The sequence below is a fragment of the Leptosomus discolor genome, chromosome 10, assembly GCF_034619465.1.
Source record: "Leptosomus discolor isolate bLepDis1 chromosome 10, bLepDis1.hap2, whole genome shotgun sequence".
Taxonomy (NCBI): domain Eukaryota; kingdom Metazoa; phylum Chordata; class Aves; order Leptosomiformes; family Leptosomidae; genus Leptosomus; species Leptosomus discolor.
In genome coordinates, this window is record NC_141400.1 from 15,430,708 (window position 1) to 15,446,397 (window position 15,690).

The following is a 15,690-nucleotide window of genomic DNA, read 5'->3' on the forward strand; positions in this document are numbered from 1 at the left end:
TCTGCCCGGCTGGGGGAGAAGGGGACAGGTGCCATGTGAGCCCAGTGCCGCCACTGCGAGCCCACCACCCCTTCCTCCTGCCGTCGGTTCCCCCGCCGGGGAGCCCTGTGCGTGCCTCACCTGACCCAAGTGCGATGACCCCCGTGTCTATTCCCAGTGCGTTCCCTCTCCCTATTTCCTTCCAGCTGTCTGTCTGTTGGACACTTTCTTCTCTTGCATTCATTTCCCACACTGCTGTGCCACGCTTCCACAGCAGCCTCGTTGTTTCTCACGTAGGGACCATACAGCCAGGGGTGAGGGCTGCCTGTGCCGGGTGCGCTGCTTGAGGGTCAGTCCCCTACAAGTCAGGTCACATCACACAGGGTTTAAACCTTCTGCAAACAGATATCCCAGGCTGGAGCTCCCAGTCTTAAAAATGAATTTGTTTCGTTATGTGCGCACATATATAGTTTTCAAGCCTGTGCATCAGGTGCTTTCTTCTCCTCACTGCCTTGATAAGAAACCTGGTCGCAGCTTCTCTGTAATGCTGGCCTCGGGAACTGGGATTGCTCCTGAATCGTGAAATGGTCTCTTCACCTTCTTTTCCTCGTTCCTGCAGAAGCACCTGGAAGATGCGTTGCAAGCTCGTCAGAGGGAGATGGAGAGCTTCTTGCGGAGGAAGCGTGCGACGCAGGAAGATATCTGTGGCCTGACGGTAATGCCCTGATAGCTGCCTTTTGTGCAGCCTCTGGGTTAATGTTCCTAGAGGATCTGTGGTCAGTTCAGCTGAGATTTAGCTCAGCTTCCTGTAAAAATCTAAGTGAATAATCTAGGGATCTGAACAAACTCCTTTGTGTGTGGAAGCCCATCACTTCTGAATAATCAGGCTTTGGGAAGAGGCATTAAACACTTGTTGATGCAGCTCTTGCAAGGGGCATTGGTGCAGCAGGGCCGAGACAGGGCGAGTGGTGAGAGCTGTCAGCTGAGCAGGCTGGTCTGACCCTGCAGCGCTGCCACTTTGGGAGAGGGTTAATTCTTGGAAGCTCCGAAGTCCTCTTGCGTGTCTGAAGGGGCGGCAGCCAGGCTGAAGGAGCTGGGTCAGCGGAAGCGTTGGCGCTGCGGGGAGCAGTGGCCTTGTCACAAGGACTGTATTTGGATTCACTGCGAGGCTCTGAGATGATGTGAGGCGCCTGAGTGCTCTCCACGGGATCGAGTGGCTCCAGGCTTCCTACTAGTCACTGATCAGCGAAGCAAGAACAGCCGCAGGCTGACTGTGCTTCCTCCTTGAGTGACAAAAAAGTGTTAAAAGCCAAGGAAGGAGAGTTTAATGAAAATGGAAGTCGTTGAGAAGTGGGATAAAACTGATGGGACACTGCCTTCCAACTGGCATCTCTGATCCCCCTGCCTGCAGTGTTTCATACCTCTGTACCACTGATGGCTTTGGAATAGACCTTTGAGGTTAGTGAAGAAGTATCAGCAAGTAAGCACATGCAGGTGATGTCCCGTGGCAGTGAAAGAGCTGACAAAGAGGCGTTTCAAGAGTAAAGGAGCAAATTGCTGATCTGACCAGGGCCACGCACAGCCTCTGCAGTCCTGGCGTGTCAGCGCAAGCACCTGCTAGAGCAAGGGGAAGCTGGGGTGCCGTGCTGGCTGGGGAAACTTCAGAGGTGTTCTGGGGGAGATGGGTTTCTTGCTGGTAGAAAGGGATGTGTGTTTTGGGAAACAGTCCTCAATGAGGGCTAAGGTTGCACTTAGAGATTAAAAGCTTAAAGATTGGGAAAATAAAAAGTCATTGGCTGGCTGTTTTAAACAGGCAGGAGGGCAGCGAGAGCACCACAAGGTTGGCTGGCCGACTAAACGGCTGGAAAAACGTGACCTCTGAGAAGAGCAGACGTGAGTTTGTGCAGCTCCCCCATCTCTCCTGTGCAAACAGGAGCCCTGAGAAGAGACGGAGGCATCGGAGAAAAAGAGCAAGTTACCAGTGTCGGGCAGCTCTGCGCGGGGTCTGGCACGGTGTGAAACAAATCCTGACTAATCTGAATGGCTGAGTCTGCAGCTCCAGGAAAGCCAAAGAGCGCCCGTCTTGCACACAGGCACATTCCTGGTGATGTGGGAGAGGGCTGTGGGCTCACCCTGTGGCTGTGTGCAAGGATTTCTAGTTAAAGCGACTGAGCCATTGGTAGAGTTTTTGTTTGAGTGGGTTTTTTTTTCCCCCTTCGGCTCTATAGCCTTGAAGTTTGTCCTTGTGTCCTGTTCTCTATCCAAAAAGTCGTGGATATGTCTGACTTTCTAGTTTCCAGGACTCTGTAAGCAGAGTAATGGGCCCAGCCATCCTGTGCACCTACTTGTGTGTTTTAGCTCCCGGACTCACCTTCTGCCTTTTCCCTCTGCTCAGAAAGTGTCTGGGGAGCTGAACTTCAAGATCCGGGCAGAGTTTGCCCGCCTTCATCAGATCCTGGAGGAAGAGGAGAGAGCTGTGCTGGCAGAGCTGGGTGAAAAGGAAGAGCAGTCGCTGGCACGGCTGCACGGGGACGTCCACCGGCTGGAGGAGGGGATGTCGGTCCTGCAGAGGGACATAGAGCGCATAGAGCAGACCCTGAGCAAGGTGGAAGAAGTGTCATTGCTGGAGGTGAGCATGCTTGGCTGCCCCTGGCAGGAGGCTGAGGGACGTTTCAGGGTCTGAATTTGGGATGGGGAGAGTCCTAACTTGACAGCACCAGGCTGGCGCTCTCACTGCTGTCCCTCTGGATTATCTGCCCGTTCCCTGGGAGTCTGGAGGCTTTAGCCACAAGGGGTATGGTGGTCTCTCCGATGTGGTGGGTCTCAGGAGCCTTCCTCCTTCTCCGTCACCCCTGTGAAATTGCCTTAGCCACAGTGCCCAGGCAGTTTCCCCCAGGGTGGGGGTCCTGGCAGGTTGGTTTCCTCTCTCTGTGCTGTGTGACAGCAGGAGGCAGGACAGGGAGCTTATTTGTGCAGCTGCATGAATTACAGACAGTGACTGCTGATTCTCTCTGCTCCTCACTGCAGGTGGAGAGCCTGGATATCAGGTACGTGTCTGGCATGAAAGAAGCTGATTCCCTTTTCAGGAGCTTATCTCTGTCCCTGGCTGGGACCACATGGGGGGAGGGATCTTATCTCAAGTTTTAAAAGCATCACAAATTGCTCAGCGAGCTGCTGGTGCTGCGCTAGGTGGGAGCTGGTCCCCAGCACATGTTGGATGCTCTCCCCAGGGAGCGTGCGTGTCGAGACGGCCGGGCTGGAGGAGCGGGTGGAGGAGACGTGCTGGTTTGGGAATGGGTGCGAGCGCCACGCGTGCTGCAAGCGGGAGCAAGGCCGATGCCACAGACTTGGGGTGCTTTGGCTTCTCCCTGCCCTTTCTTAACTTGTTAGACTCAGGGAGCTGCCAAACTGCTCCTGAGGTGCTGGTTTGAGGCTGCAAGTAGCTGAGGGGCAGAACTGCCATAGGGAAGCGTGTCCCTGTCCCCTCCCTCCCTGGGGGCTGCAGGGGGACGCAGCCCAGCTCCGCAGGCGTGGCCTGTTCGCCCATGCACGAGTCCTGTGTGGGGGTGCTGGGTGCTGGTGCTGCCGGAGCTGTCTGGGCCCACCACACCTCTGCCCTGGGGCGTTTGCTGCCCCGGGGGCAGTGCCGCGTCGGGCAGAGCGAGCAGCTGCCGGGGAGGGTTGTGCCCCATCTTTACCGCGTCGGTCACACCCTCCTGACCGCACGCTGCCCCCGTGCCTCACTAGTGGCACGGCAGAGGGGTTGACTGCCATGCTCTCTGCCCCAGGCCCTCGGTGCATGTCGAGACCCAGCCTGCCTTCGACCTGGAGCGCTACAGGGACAGCCGCAGCGGCCCCTTGCAGTACATCTTCTGGAGACAGATGCTGCGGTCCATCTGTCCCGGTGAGCGGATCGGTGTGAGGGAGGGATGTGCTGCATGGTGGCGGGGCCAGAGGTTCTCTGTGGAGGGAATGTGCAACCAGTAAAATGCCATACTCGATGTCTCCGCAGCTCCTGCCCCACTTACCTTCGACCCGGAGTCAGCCCACCCCAACCTGGTCTTCTCCAGAGACCTGACAGCAGTCACAGAGAGGAATCGAGCCCAGCTTGTCCCCAGCAGCCCTCGGCGCTTCCGTCAGTGCGTCAACGTCCTGGGCTCTCAGACCTTCGACAGCGGCCGGCACTACTGGGAGGTCTGGGTGGGCAGCAAAACCAAATGGGACCTGGGGGTGGCTGCTGAAGCTGTGGACCGGGCAGCAAAGGTGAAGCTGTGCCCAGAGAATGGCTACTGGACGCTTCGCCTGCGGAACAAGACGGAGTACTGGGCCACCACCACCCCCTGGGTGCGCCTGACTCCCCGTCGGCCTCCCCGGAAAGTGGGGGTGTTCCTGGACTGCCAGGAGGGCACTGTCACCTTCTTTGATGCTGGGGACATGTCCCACCTCTTCACCTTCCACCAGGTCTCTGCAGAGAGATACTGCCCCTTCTTCAGTACCTGCTTCAGCGATGGGAGGGACAACATGGAGCCCATGCGCCTCTGCCACCTGGCCCTGTGAGGGTGCTCTGGGGACACCAGTCTGGCTCCTTGTCTCTGCCGGCTGGCGGGCTGGGGCCGTGCTGGAAGCCAGTTCTGCACACGTGGACCTGGTGGGTGTTGGAGGGGATGTTTTGCTTTCAGTTTGGAGAGGAAGGAGGGACATGAGTCTCTTCCTAGCTCCTGTCTGCCCTTGCTTTTCCATGCCATGGGCTATGGGTGCCACACTGCATTCCCGGAGGTGCCTCACACCCCTTGAAGAACAACCTTCCATGCCTGAGCACTGCACAGTTCAGTACCCCCAGGGCTGCTGTGGAGTGGCTGCAGGCTGCTTGCACCTCCTGGCCCTCCATACTCCCCCCCATAAACCCTGTGGAGGTGGGCAGCAATCCCCCAGCACCATCAGGTGCCTCTGGACACTCAGCGTCCCGACGGTGGCCTCCCTCTGCTCCAGGAGCTTTGTGGGGATGGGCTCCAGGCTGGCGGCAGAGGGAGCTCGGTGCACGGCGTGGGACCCACTGCAGCCCGGGGACCGCAGCGCTGCCTCTCCTCTCCTCAGTCACCATTAAAGCTTGTTAGAAAGGCCACCGCCTACTGGACCTGTTCATGGCTTTTGTGCTGGGGGGGGTGGGGTGGGGGTGTCTACTGCCGTGAGGGCACAAAGCCTGTGTTCCCCCTGCAGCGCAGGAGGCACAGAAGAGCCCCTGCTCTCCCTCACCTCTTCCCTTGGAGCACTCCCTGCACATCTTGCAGCAGCTCTTGGTCTTTTGCTCACCCCCGCCTTGTGTCAGGCTGCTGGGGAACAAGGTGGGGGTTTGGTAGCCCCGTGGGGTCGGGAGGTTTGTCTGAGCCCGGCCCTGGCCTTAGGCTCCTGGGTTTTAAGATTCAGCCTCCTCTGCTCTGGCTGGGTCTTAAGGATTTGTGTACATGAAAAATGCAAAGTCCCATTTCAGGCCAACTTCACTAAAGCCTGGGCACCTTTGCAGGCAGTTCCTAGTGTGGTTCTTTGCCCATCAGCCCCGCTGGCAGTGATGCCCCTGCGGGAGAGTGGCCTGGGGCTCTGGGAGGGGTAAACTGAGTGGATTTGGCTGTTGTAGTTTGTGCCCTGGGTGCTGGCTGTGTCCCCACATCACTCATGAGTCAACAAGGCAGGAGGTGCTGGGGTGGGTCCGAGTCTGGCTGGTGGGAGTGATGGGTGACAAGGAGGATGGCAGGGCCTGGGGTGGGTGGAGTTGTCATGTTTATCCAGCTGAAGTCCACTCCAGGGTCAAAGCAGGAGCTGGAGCTACCCTGGTCCTGGGTGGAGCCTGCAAATTCCTCTGCAGAGGCTCGACTGCACTGCAGGAAGGGCCAGGCACAAGGGCGTTCCGGCTCCCACAGCTGGGCACTGGGACACTTGTCAAGGCAAGTCCTTTACTGGTCATCCCCCTGCTCAGCAGGGATGGGACAGGGCACCCTGTCCTCCCACGGTGCCACGAGGGACCTTCCCCTTTCCTGTGCATTGTGCCAGGGTTGGGCTCTGCTGTGGCCCCTGGCTTAGGGGTTGCCTAATGCCTGTGCCAGGGCAGGAGAAGGCTTTGTGCTCAGCCGGAGGGAGGGCGGCCCGTGCCAGATGCAGGCAGAGGTGCCCTCCTGCGCAGGAGCACCCAGCTGCCTGGGCCTCTGCAGGCATGGGGCGGAGGTGGGTGCAGAGGGGACCCAGTTATTGGGAGGCTGCTGCTCTGTGCAGCCTTGCTCAGGGGGTCAGGTGTGCTTGGAGGGGATGTCTGGGGTTTCTGCTCCCCCTCCCCATCCCCAGCTGGGCTTTAGCTGGTGAGTGAGCTCTGCTCCCTCCCTGCTGAGCCCCTGGGCTGGACTCAGCCTCCTCTCCCGACTCCTGCCTCCTCCTCCTCTCGCTGCCCTGCAGCCTCAGCTGAAACAAGAGTGGAGAAGAAAGAGCTGTTGGCTTGGAAATGCTGCTGCGAGCAGAGCTGCCATCCGCCCTGGGAGCCTCTGCAGGGAGGTGAGGCCGGTTTGACCGCGGCGGGGAGCTGCAGCTGGGCAGCTGAAACCCATCACCTCCCCAACCTGCCCAGAAACCGCAGGCAAGTAAGGCTGGGCAGCAGCAGGCAGCCATCCCTGGCAGACTCTGCCAGGCTTCGGCGGCTGCCGGCAGGGAGGAAGGCGGCCACCAGCTCCTGCTTCCGTGGGCTGGTGTGGCGGCACGGGCTGCGAGCCGCTCACTGCAACGTCTGCCAGTGCCATCGCTGTCACCTCCTACACCTCCCCCTTGCCAAAGGCAGAGCTGGAGAGCAGCGAAACCTGCTTGTCCCACATCCCTGGGCTGAGCAGGCTCCTGAGGAAGCACGTCCTTCCTCCTCCTCCTCCTGCCGTGGTGTGCCACTCACAGGCAGAGATGTTTCTTGGGGTATAACGTCCTCGCCAGCAGGGAAAGGCTCTGGCAGGGAGGCTGGGACAGGCAGAGCCCCTGCCCTGCACACAGCGCATATGGCAGCTCCTACGTGTGGGGAAAAGGCTGCTCTGAGCTGCTCTACGTGCAGCGTTAGCCCAGCGAGGAAATATGGCCTGCTGCTAAATGGTGTCTGAAAAAGGCATCTTGCAGATAAACCACAGCACTGTGGAGTAGAAACCACAGGCATGGGGTGAGTGCGGTGACCAGCTGGGCCTGGCCCGGGGTTCAGGCAAGAGGGGACAGGGATGGGAACACGCTCCCGTGGGAGACGGGAGGTGCCGTAGGGGTGAAGCACCCCTCTCTGCTCCAGCGCCCGCACTCTGCACCTGCCAGGGCTGGCTCTCGCCACCTGCCTGCGGGACCAGGCTGTGGTTTCCTCGCAGGTTACCTTGTCATTTTGTCCCTGGGTGCCCTCAGAGCCACCCCAGTGTGCCTTTCCCACAGCCGTGCCTGGGGCTGGGCAGTGTCCGGCAGCTCCTGCCCTGGCCCCCGCTGTGGTGTGTCTCTGTCTTTATCCCGTGCTTTGGGGAAGCCTTTGCTTCCTCGGGTCCCCCCCACGTGCTGGAAGGGGGACAAGGTTTTAAAATAAGATCCTTTTGTTTCCCAGGGCGGCAACAATGGAAAGGTCCCATCGGTCCCACAGTCGCCCTGTTTGTGATGGAAAATTCCCCGTCGTGGCAGGGCGAGCCCTCTCCAGCGTCCCACCGTTAGATGGCAGCATGGACGGGCTGGTCCTGGCCACCACCGCCTGCACGGTGCCACGTTTGGGCTGCGATGGGTGGAGGTTGCCAAAATCCCTTGATTCTGGGGGTACCAGAGGATCCTACTCCCCCCCTCCCCCAGCCCCAGGTCAGACCCTCTGCTCTTCTCACTCTCAGCTTCTCCAGGCTGCCCTTCCCTCAACTGTGCATTTTGTCCAGCATCTCTGATGTGATCCATCCCTCCATTGCTGTCCACACCTCACCACCTGACTGCTCATCTTTCTCAGGTGCACGATGACCCCTGCTGCTCACAGTGGTCCCCAGCATGGGTGCACTGCTGGGGCAGGGAGCCCCGTGGCTGCCCTGTCTCGGATCACAGCCCCTGGCACCGGGGAGGGATCTGATCCTGCAATCTCAGCTCTTCTCCCTGTGGCAGTGGTCAGTGCTTCCCCTCTGTGTAGTCCCCAGCTCTACCTCATCATCCCATTATCATGGCGAGTTTTAAAAATCTCTCTCCAGAAACCTGCAGGGGTTTGGGCACCTACCTGGGACGGACTGACACTGCCACTTTCTGCTTCTTTGGGATCAAGCAGGGAGGTAGTCCAAGGGGAGTGTGCTGAAAAGCGATGCGGTCGGTGCTCTCAGGGTTAAACACTCACTAATTGGGCTGAGGGGAGTCTGGTAAAATAAACTCTGTGGCTTGAAGCCCCTCTGAGGGCTGCGGGAGAGGGACAGGGTGATTTCTTCCACGGGCTTGGCAATGAGAGCAGTTGAGCGTGCGAGAAGTTTTCATGCCTTTTCGAAGCCATGAGCACATGGTTCTCATTCAGGCTCTTTCTTCGCTGTCTGCAAGCGCGCATAATTAATAACCCTCCAGGGTGCAGCTTGGGGCCGTGTTGATTTATCTGTTCAGCGCTCGTTGGGTGCGCAGGCAGCCGGCCAGGGCTGTGCCACCGCGCTCCCCAAAGCTCTGCCATCGCCTCCGTCTGTGCCGCGTTCGCCGTCGGTTTGCACCGAGCCAGAGGCACTGGCGGTGGCAGAGGTGTGGGGGCAGCGCCGCTGGCACGCGTGGGGCGGCACCGTTCTGCTGCCAACGGCACGGTCGTGTGCGTGGGCACGGGCCAGAGAGGAGTGCGTGTGCCACGTGTAACGGTGCTGGGGGACAACGCGGCTGCCCCGCGCTGCTGGCAGTGGGCTCGGATGGACGGCATAAGCGGCGGCCCCTAGTGCACCCCCAAATGAGTAGGGGTACAAGCGTGTGCCCACGGGTGTGAGAAAGTGCGTGGGCATCTTTGCGTGCCCCTGGGGGGTGTGGGGAGGAGTGGGGAGGCTCAGGGGGGGTGTGCAGGACTGTGTGCCTGCGTGTGTGCATAGAGGTGTGAGGTGTGGGCTTCGGGGGGGAGCGTGAAGGTGTGTGTGCAAGCAAGTGTGAGATGTGCATGTACGCGTGAGGTGTGTGCACACCGGTGTGAGAGGGTATTTGTGTGCGTTCCCTCTGGTCCAAGAGGTCGGGGAGTGCACCCAGGTGTGCACCCGTTTGCAGACAGGTATGGGGTGATGCGTGTGCACCCAGCTGCGGGTGGGGCGTCCGGGGCTGCACACAGGCATGCGGGGCGTGCGTTCGCATGCACTGGTGTGGGGGTGCTCAGGTGTACGCAGGGCAGGGATGATGTGCACCGATGCACCCAGGTGTGCGGGGGGGTTGCACACCCACGCACCCAGGTGTGGGACACCCACACACCCAGGTGTGCAGGGGAATGCACACCCACGCACCCAGCTGCGCAACACCCATGCACCCAGGTGTGTGTGGGGATGCACACCCACGCACCCAGGTGCGGGACACCCACGCACCGAGCTGCGGGGGGGGGGGGGGATGCACCCAGGTGCAGGACACCCACACACCCAGGTGTGCAGGGGAATGCACACCCACGCACCCAGGTGTGGGACATTCACGCACCCAGGTGTGCCGGGGGATGCACACCCATACACCCAGGTGCGGGGGGTGCAGACACCCCGCCGGTGCCCGGAGCCGCAGGTGCACCCCCGCACACCGCCCCCCCCCTGCCGCCCCGCCCGCCCGCCCCGCCCCTCCCCGCCCCGCCGCCCGCCCGGCGCCCCGCGGGCTCGGCGGAGGGCGGCGGGCGGCCCCGGGCGGGCGGAGGAAAAGGAAGCCGTCCCGGTGCTCCCCGCCCGCGTTGCCGCAGCTGGGGCGCGGCGGGAGCAGAGCTCGGGCGCGGGGCGCTCCGCTCCGCATCGCTCCGCGCCGCCCCGCACGGACCTGCCCGCAGCCCCGGAGATGAAGAGAGTTTGCACGCTGCCCCTCTGGCTCTGGCTCGGCATTGTCTCGGAGGCAGGTGAGCGCTGGGGGCTGCCTCGGTGGGACGGGACGGGACCCGGTGCTGCCCTCCGTATGTCCCCCCGGACCCCGCAGGGACCCGCACTGCCCGCCGCCGCGTCCTTCATCCCCGACGGGGATGTGCCGTGCCCTGGCGCTCCCCGCCCCGGGGTCCCCGAGCCCCGGCACAGCCCGCCCCGGCGTCCCCCAGCACCGACGGGAACCGCCCCGAGGTACCCCAAGCCCCGACGGGGACCAGCACAGCCCGCCCCGGGGTCCCCCAACCCCGACGGGGACGCGCCGCGGTTCCCTCCCGGGTGTCCCCGACGGCTGTGACAGCGTCCCCGCAGGGAGAGGACGGAACGGGAGGACCCTTTGGGACCCGGGGCCGCGGGGGGCTGAGGCCGTGGGTGAGCCCACGCCGTGCCCGTGCCGCGGGTGGGCTCACTGCAAGTGAGGAAAACCGGCACGGGGCTCTGGCAGGAGGGATTTCTCTGCGCGGGGAAGCGGCCGGGCAGGAGGGCAGCCTGGGGGCCGGTTCCCTGCTCTGTTTATTTATTTTGTCATGCCCGGAGTCATTAATTGGGGAGCGCCGGGCAGCGCCCTGGGGAGGAAGGCGTGAGGAGGCGGTGGTCCAGGCGATGCCGTCCCGCCTGCCTTTCCCAGCCGGTTACTGGCAGCTCTGGGAAGTCACCCAAGGCAGATCCTGGTGAAACGCTTGTCCTTCCCGTAGCGCTTCTGGGGCTAAAGGCTGTTGGGCAGCGAGTTGAACCCCTTGGCCATGGCTTGGGTCAGGTGGATGTGGGACCACGGCAGAGATGGGGCTGGAGCACCCTTCCAGAGACCAGAGCGGGGTAGGCACTGCCGGGGCAGCGGGGACAGGGCACCAGCCTCTCCAGCTTCCCCCAGGGAAGCTTCTGCTTGCACGGGTAAAGCATTTATAGCTCAGATTAGAGTGAGACCGACAGAAAGTTGGTAATGCTGGAAGCTTGCAATGTGGGGAGATGAATTTTGGGAGCATAAATAGAATTTTCTGTAGCCTCAGCTTAGTGACTCACTGTCACCGGCGGCATTTGCTGCCATCGTTGAAGTGAGATCACGGGAGGGCTGCGGGTCTGGCCGCAGAGGTGTGGTATGGATCACATCACCGGCAGCAGCGCTGCCAACCTGCTCTACCCAAAATGCTGCTAATGGTTGTGGTGCCACGGGACTGAAGGACCCACTGGGTGGCCAGGGCTCAGCGGGAGCTCCAGGATGCTGGGCAGAAAGGGACCTGCTGCTGGGGGCATCGCAGTGGGAGCTGCAGCTGTTCAAAGCTCTCTTGTTAGCAATTTGTAAAGCATCGTGTAGCTGTTCTCAGGTTCTTTCATCTCCAGGAGGTGCGGGGAGCGGTGCCTGGGAGGCTCTGGCCAGCGCGGCTGCGTGATGTGTGGGCCTCGTCAGCGCAGGGCTGCGCAGAGCTTTGAAGCTCCCCGGCGCTGCCTGATTAGTGCAGCGATGACGGGCGATGTGGAGCTCAATTGGGGGATTGTACCTTCGGGATTTGCTTCCTTTTCTTCCATTCTACCTGAGACCAATTTGTCTGTGTGTAAAGGACCTACAAATTCCTCATTAACCGTAACCCCAACCAGGCGCAAGTATTTGCTCCCTTTGGAAGGAGGGATGGGGGTGTGAGGCTGCTCCACCTGAGAAGGGTGAAATATTCATCTTGGGATCGTGAAAGGTCTGTTCTGGCTCTGCGTCCTGCTTGTTCCTGCGCCCCAACACCTGGTTAAACGGGCCGGCACTAGGAAGAGATGCCATGTGCAAGAGCGCACAGGCTCTCCCTATGTCTGAGCTTTGCGGTGCTCCCAGGATGGAGCAGAGCCCTTCCCTCTGTGCTGGTTTGTGTGCAGACCCCCTCGGTGCTCCTTAAAAGACTTTGCAGGCAGTGAGATGGGGGAAGCAGGCAGGAGGTTCCTGCATCCCAGGGCATCTCAGATGGCAATGAGCGTGTGTGCTCCCCGAGCTGCCGTGCTCTGCGCGCAGAGCAGCGCTGACCACCCCACAGCCAAATAATCCCACTGGGGACCCCAGCTTGCCGCTTTCAAGAGCATATGTCCTTCGTGCGAGGGAAGGGCCTGTGCTTGTGTAGGACCTGAGCCGATTACGTTGGCTGCCGCTGCCTGCCCTCCTCTAAGATCACGCAGACCTCCCCGGCCGGGTGCTCGGACAGCCCCGCGCTGACCGTGCCAGCAGCAACATTCGCCTTCGCTGCTGGGATTTGAAGCAGTTGCTTTATTGCAAGTAATAAACGTGGGCCGTTTCAGCAACACCCTTTCATGCAAAAGCCCGTGAGTGCGCGACAAACCCCTCTCTGGCTTAACCCAGTCACTTGTTAGTGGTGAAGCAGAGCCAGGGCCTCCACGGAGGAGGTGGGTGATGGGGGGGGATGCAGCTCGTGGTCCCCAGGGGCTGTTGGGGAGGGAGCAGCCTGTGGCCCTTTTGCCCCATCATCTGCTTAGGGACGATTTGGGATGAGTGGGCTAAAACTACCGCCCTGGGACTTGGCTTGGGCACGCCAGCCCACAGCTCGCTGCCTGCACGAACAGCCACGAGGGCGTTTGTTGCTGAGCTCAATTTGACGTCTGGTCTGGGGGACACTCCCCCAGCAGCACAATGTCCCCAGCCAGTGGCAGGCGGGGCAGGAGGGGGCTTCCTCCGGCGTGTCCCACCCCGCTGCACTGCCTCTCTCGCGTAGGCTTGCTCCATGTGGGATCGCCGTCCCCGGGGTGTCTCTTGGCCCCGTGTTGATGCTACTCCTGGTGTTTTCCAGGGCAGGCGTGGGAAGGGCAGGTGCTCTTGGCCAGCCAGGAGGGAACAGGCTGTTCCCGGTGTCCCGGGGCAGTTCCTGGGGAGGGAAGGGGAGAGCGGGATCCCACGGGAACGGCAGCAGGAGGGGGCCGTGGCCCGGCAGCAGTTTCTCCAGTGCCATATGGGGCATCCGCAGCACTCGGGAGGTTGCTTTACAGAGTGGCTACCGAGCAGGAGGGGCCTCTTGATGGGTCCCCCGGTCTGCCTGGCTCTCAGCAGCTTTGGGGAGCAAGGCGAGCCCTGGAGATGGCACCCACCTCGCCCACCTTCTCCCCAACCGCTCCAGCTGGTGCAGCAGAGGCATTTCCAAATGAACGTGCTGTCTTTTCATTCAGTCTGCTGTACTGAAGCAGCCCCAAGCAATGGGGGCAAGGTGGGGGGCTCTCTCACCCCCAGTTTGGGGGAGCTGTGTATTTAAACCCAGCGGTGGGTGAAACCTGCAGTAAGCCTGGGGTGATGAGGATCCTGGGGGGTCCTGCAGGTGTGGGGGGAAGCAGAAAGCCCTGTGATGGCTGGACTCCACAGGCTGCTCTGCCTGTGGAGAGTGGCGAGCCAGAGCGGAGGAGCAGCGGTCGCAGTGGTTTCTGTGTGAGGAATGACTAAACGTTACAGGGCTCCTCCGCTGGGAAAGGTGGGCCGGGGCATTGCGATGGAGGGCTGCAAAATCACAGCTCGCCTGGAGAAGGCAGTTCCTGGTGGGCTCATGTGCCGGGAGGATGCAGAGGGGGGGGGGAGGACGGTGGCTTGTTGCATGTCGCCGTGCAGCGGTGGAGCTCGTCACCGCAGGGCCTTGTGGCTTTGCCTGGTTCCACGGGCAGCTGGGCGTGGAAAAACACATGGGTTTGCAAGGAAAAAATCCACAGGCGGTTAGTTAAAGCAGCAAGCCCCCTTTCCCACTGTGGACGGTGAGCCAGAGGTGCCTGCTGCCATGTTTCACCTTGACCTGCCCCAGCTACCCCTGTGCAGGCAGCTCCTGCAAATTTCCACCTGGGCGAGGGGGAGCGGGGAGCCGGGCACACAGCTGGGTGCCATGGCGGGGACCCGACTGCCTGGTACGTGCCACTGTCTGCTGGGAGACCAGAGCTGAGCCTTGCCCTGGACCAGAGCTGGAGTTATCTTTTGTCCTTCATTAGGAAAAGAAATACTGCTGCAGCTGCACTGGCATCTAGTGACTGGTTAAATTAATTCCAGGGTTTTTATTGCCTCTGGCTATCCCAGACCTTTGTTTCTTGTTTCACGTTGTTAAAAGAGAGGGTTAGCCAGGTCCCAGGGGGGCTTTTTCTCTCTGGTCAAAATAGTTCTGATGTTTTCGGCACACAGTATTATTGCCCATCTGCGGTGCCTCATTGTTAACGCAAAAGAGTGGAAACGGAGATGGCCCGTGGTCAAGTGAGCAAGGAGGCACGAGCCCTCAAGCCCAGCATGGCCACTTTGGTTGAGCGCCTGCAGGCAAATCGCTCCTTCTCTAGGTGCAAGTTCAGCAGGAGGACGGTGAAAACCTGGCCCCGCAGCAGCCAGTGGCAAAACTCCCACTAAGTTTATAAGCTGAGGATATTAAGCGGGGAGTCTCTCCTGGAGTCGTTTCCCTGCTGAGGTAGCAGAAACAGGTTTCAGCCAGTGACTTGTATTTCACCTTACAACTTCTCCCACGTGTGAATTGTTTTTTCTTGCTGGGTTTCTGCCCCCTCCTTCCAGGGCGAGGATCTCCAGTGCAGGCTTTGCGGGCCAAACCTGGAGGTGCCGTGGGACAGACATCATGTGCTAATGAGGGAGGATCGGTTTAGGGGGTCAGGAAAAGACTCCAAGCTGGGGAAACACAGAGAACAGGGTGGTGGAGAAAGGCAAGAGATACTCCAGGCAGTTGCTGTGGTCTCCCCTTCTCTGAGCATGTAATTGCCAGGTGGCTGCTGCTCCCCTGCTCTGCTTCTGGGCAGTGAAAGGCAGCAAGGACCCCGGGGCTATCCTCAGGAAAGACCATGAGAAAGGGCTGAGTGGATTGTCCTTGTCCCTGTTACCAATGGGCGAAGCCCTGGAGTGAGCAGAGAGAAAGAGGAGATGAGATTTTACCTGCCTGAAGCAGCCAGTCCAGAGCTGTTTACAACTCTCAGCAGAGCCCGGAAAACCCCAGTTCGGTTGCGGAGGGATAAGCGAGGGAATAAGCTCAACCCTGCTCCCGGTCTCAGTGCGTGCAGAGAGGGAGGAGATCGGAGTAGCTCAATGATGCTCTCGATGCCACCAGGGGAGGTGAAGCCACCCACCCGCGTGCAGGCGCGGAGGGGTTAAGCCTTCTCCTGGCCGTGGCTCCTGTTGGCTGGGCAAACGCCAGCCGGTGCGTCGAGTCCGCCCGCCTCGGTCTGCGGTGCTCGCGCCGGTGACGCAGCACCCGTGCACCATCCCGCCGCGGCCACGCCGTGTGGCAAGGCGAGGCCACCTGCCCGGGCAGGCTCGGGGGGCCGGGGCATCCCCTTGGGGAAGGGTTAAGCAAAGACGAGCGGTGCCAATGCCAGGCTGGGTGTCCAGGTTCTCCCTTGGTGAAGGTCAGCGGTGGTTCATGGGAAAGGAAAAATTGGCAGCTGGGCCGGATGTCCCTGCATTTCCCCTCTTCCTGCAGCCGCCTGAACGACGTTCCTTATTTAGCTTTCCTGACGGACAGGAGGAATCTGATGGCGGAAACTGTCACTGCCTGATAACAGCTCAGGGACCCCTTTATGATGGGCGGCACGGCAGGGAACGGGGCAGCACTCCTCCTCGCCGGGAGGGGAGAGCCGGGCAGCCGGGGCTGCCCTTTGCACCGTGTTTTCGGGGGCGGCTGCGGGTGGGGAGGGAAGGGCACTC

At 60.8% G+C, this 15,690-nt stretch overlaps 2 protein-coding genes across 2 annotated transcripts in view; both read left to right on the plus strand.

The window, feature by feature from the left end:
- Positions 1-4,568, plus strand: part of LOC104347495 (zinc-binding protein A33-like) — a 40,823-nt gene extending 36,255 nt beyond the window's left edge. Inside the window, exons 3-7 of the mRNA XM_086471053.1 lie at positions 599-694; positions 2,375-2,608; positions 3,007-3,026; positions 3,768-3,883; positions 3,992-4,568. Of these exons, the coding sequence (XP_086327179.1) occupies positions 599-694; positions 2,375-2,608; positions 3,007-3,026; positions 3,768-3,883; positions 3,992-4,536 (1,011 nt within the window). The 3' untranslated portion in view covers positions 4,537-4,568. The remainder of the gene's footprint in view (positions 1-598; positions 695-2,374; positions 2,609-3,006; positions 3,027-3,767; positions 3,884-3,991) is intronic.
- A 5,395-nt stretch (positions 4,569-9,963) lies between these two features.
- Positions 9,964-15,690, plus strand: part of FLT4 (fms related receptor tyrosine kinase 4) — a 55,695-nt gene continuing 49,968 nt past the window's right edge. The window contains exon 1 of the mRNA XM_086471280.1: positions 9,964-10,021. Coding sequence (XP_086327406.1) covers positions 9,964-10,021 — 58 coding nt within the window. The remainder of the gene's footprint in view (positions 10,022-15,690) is intronic.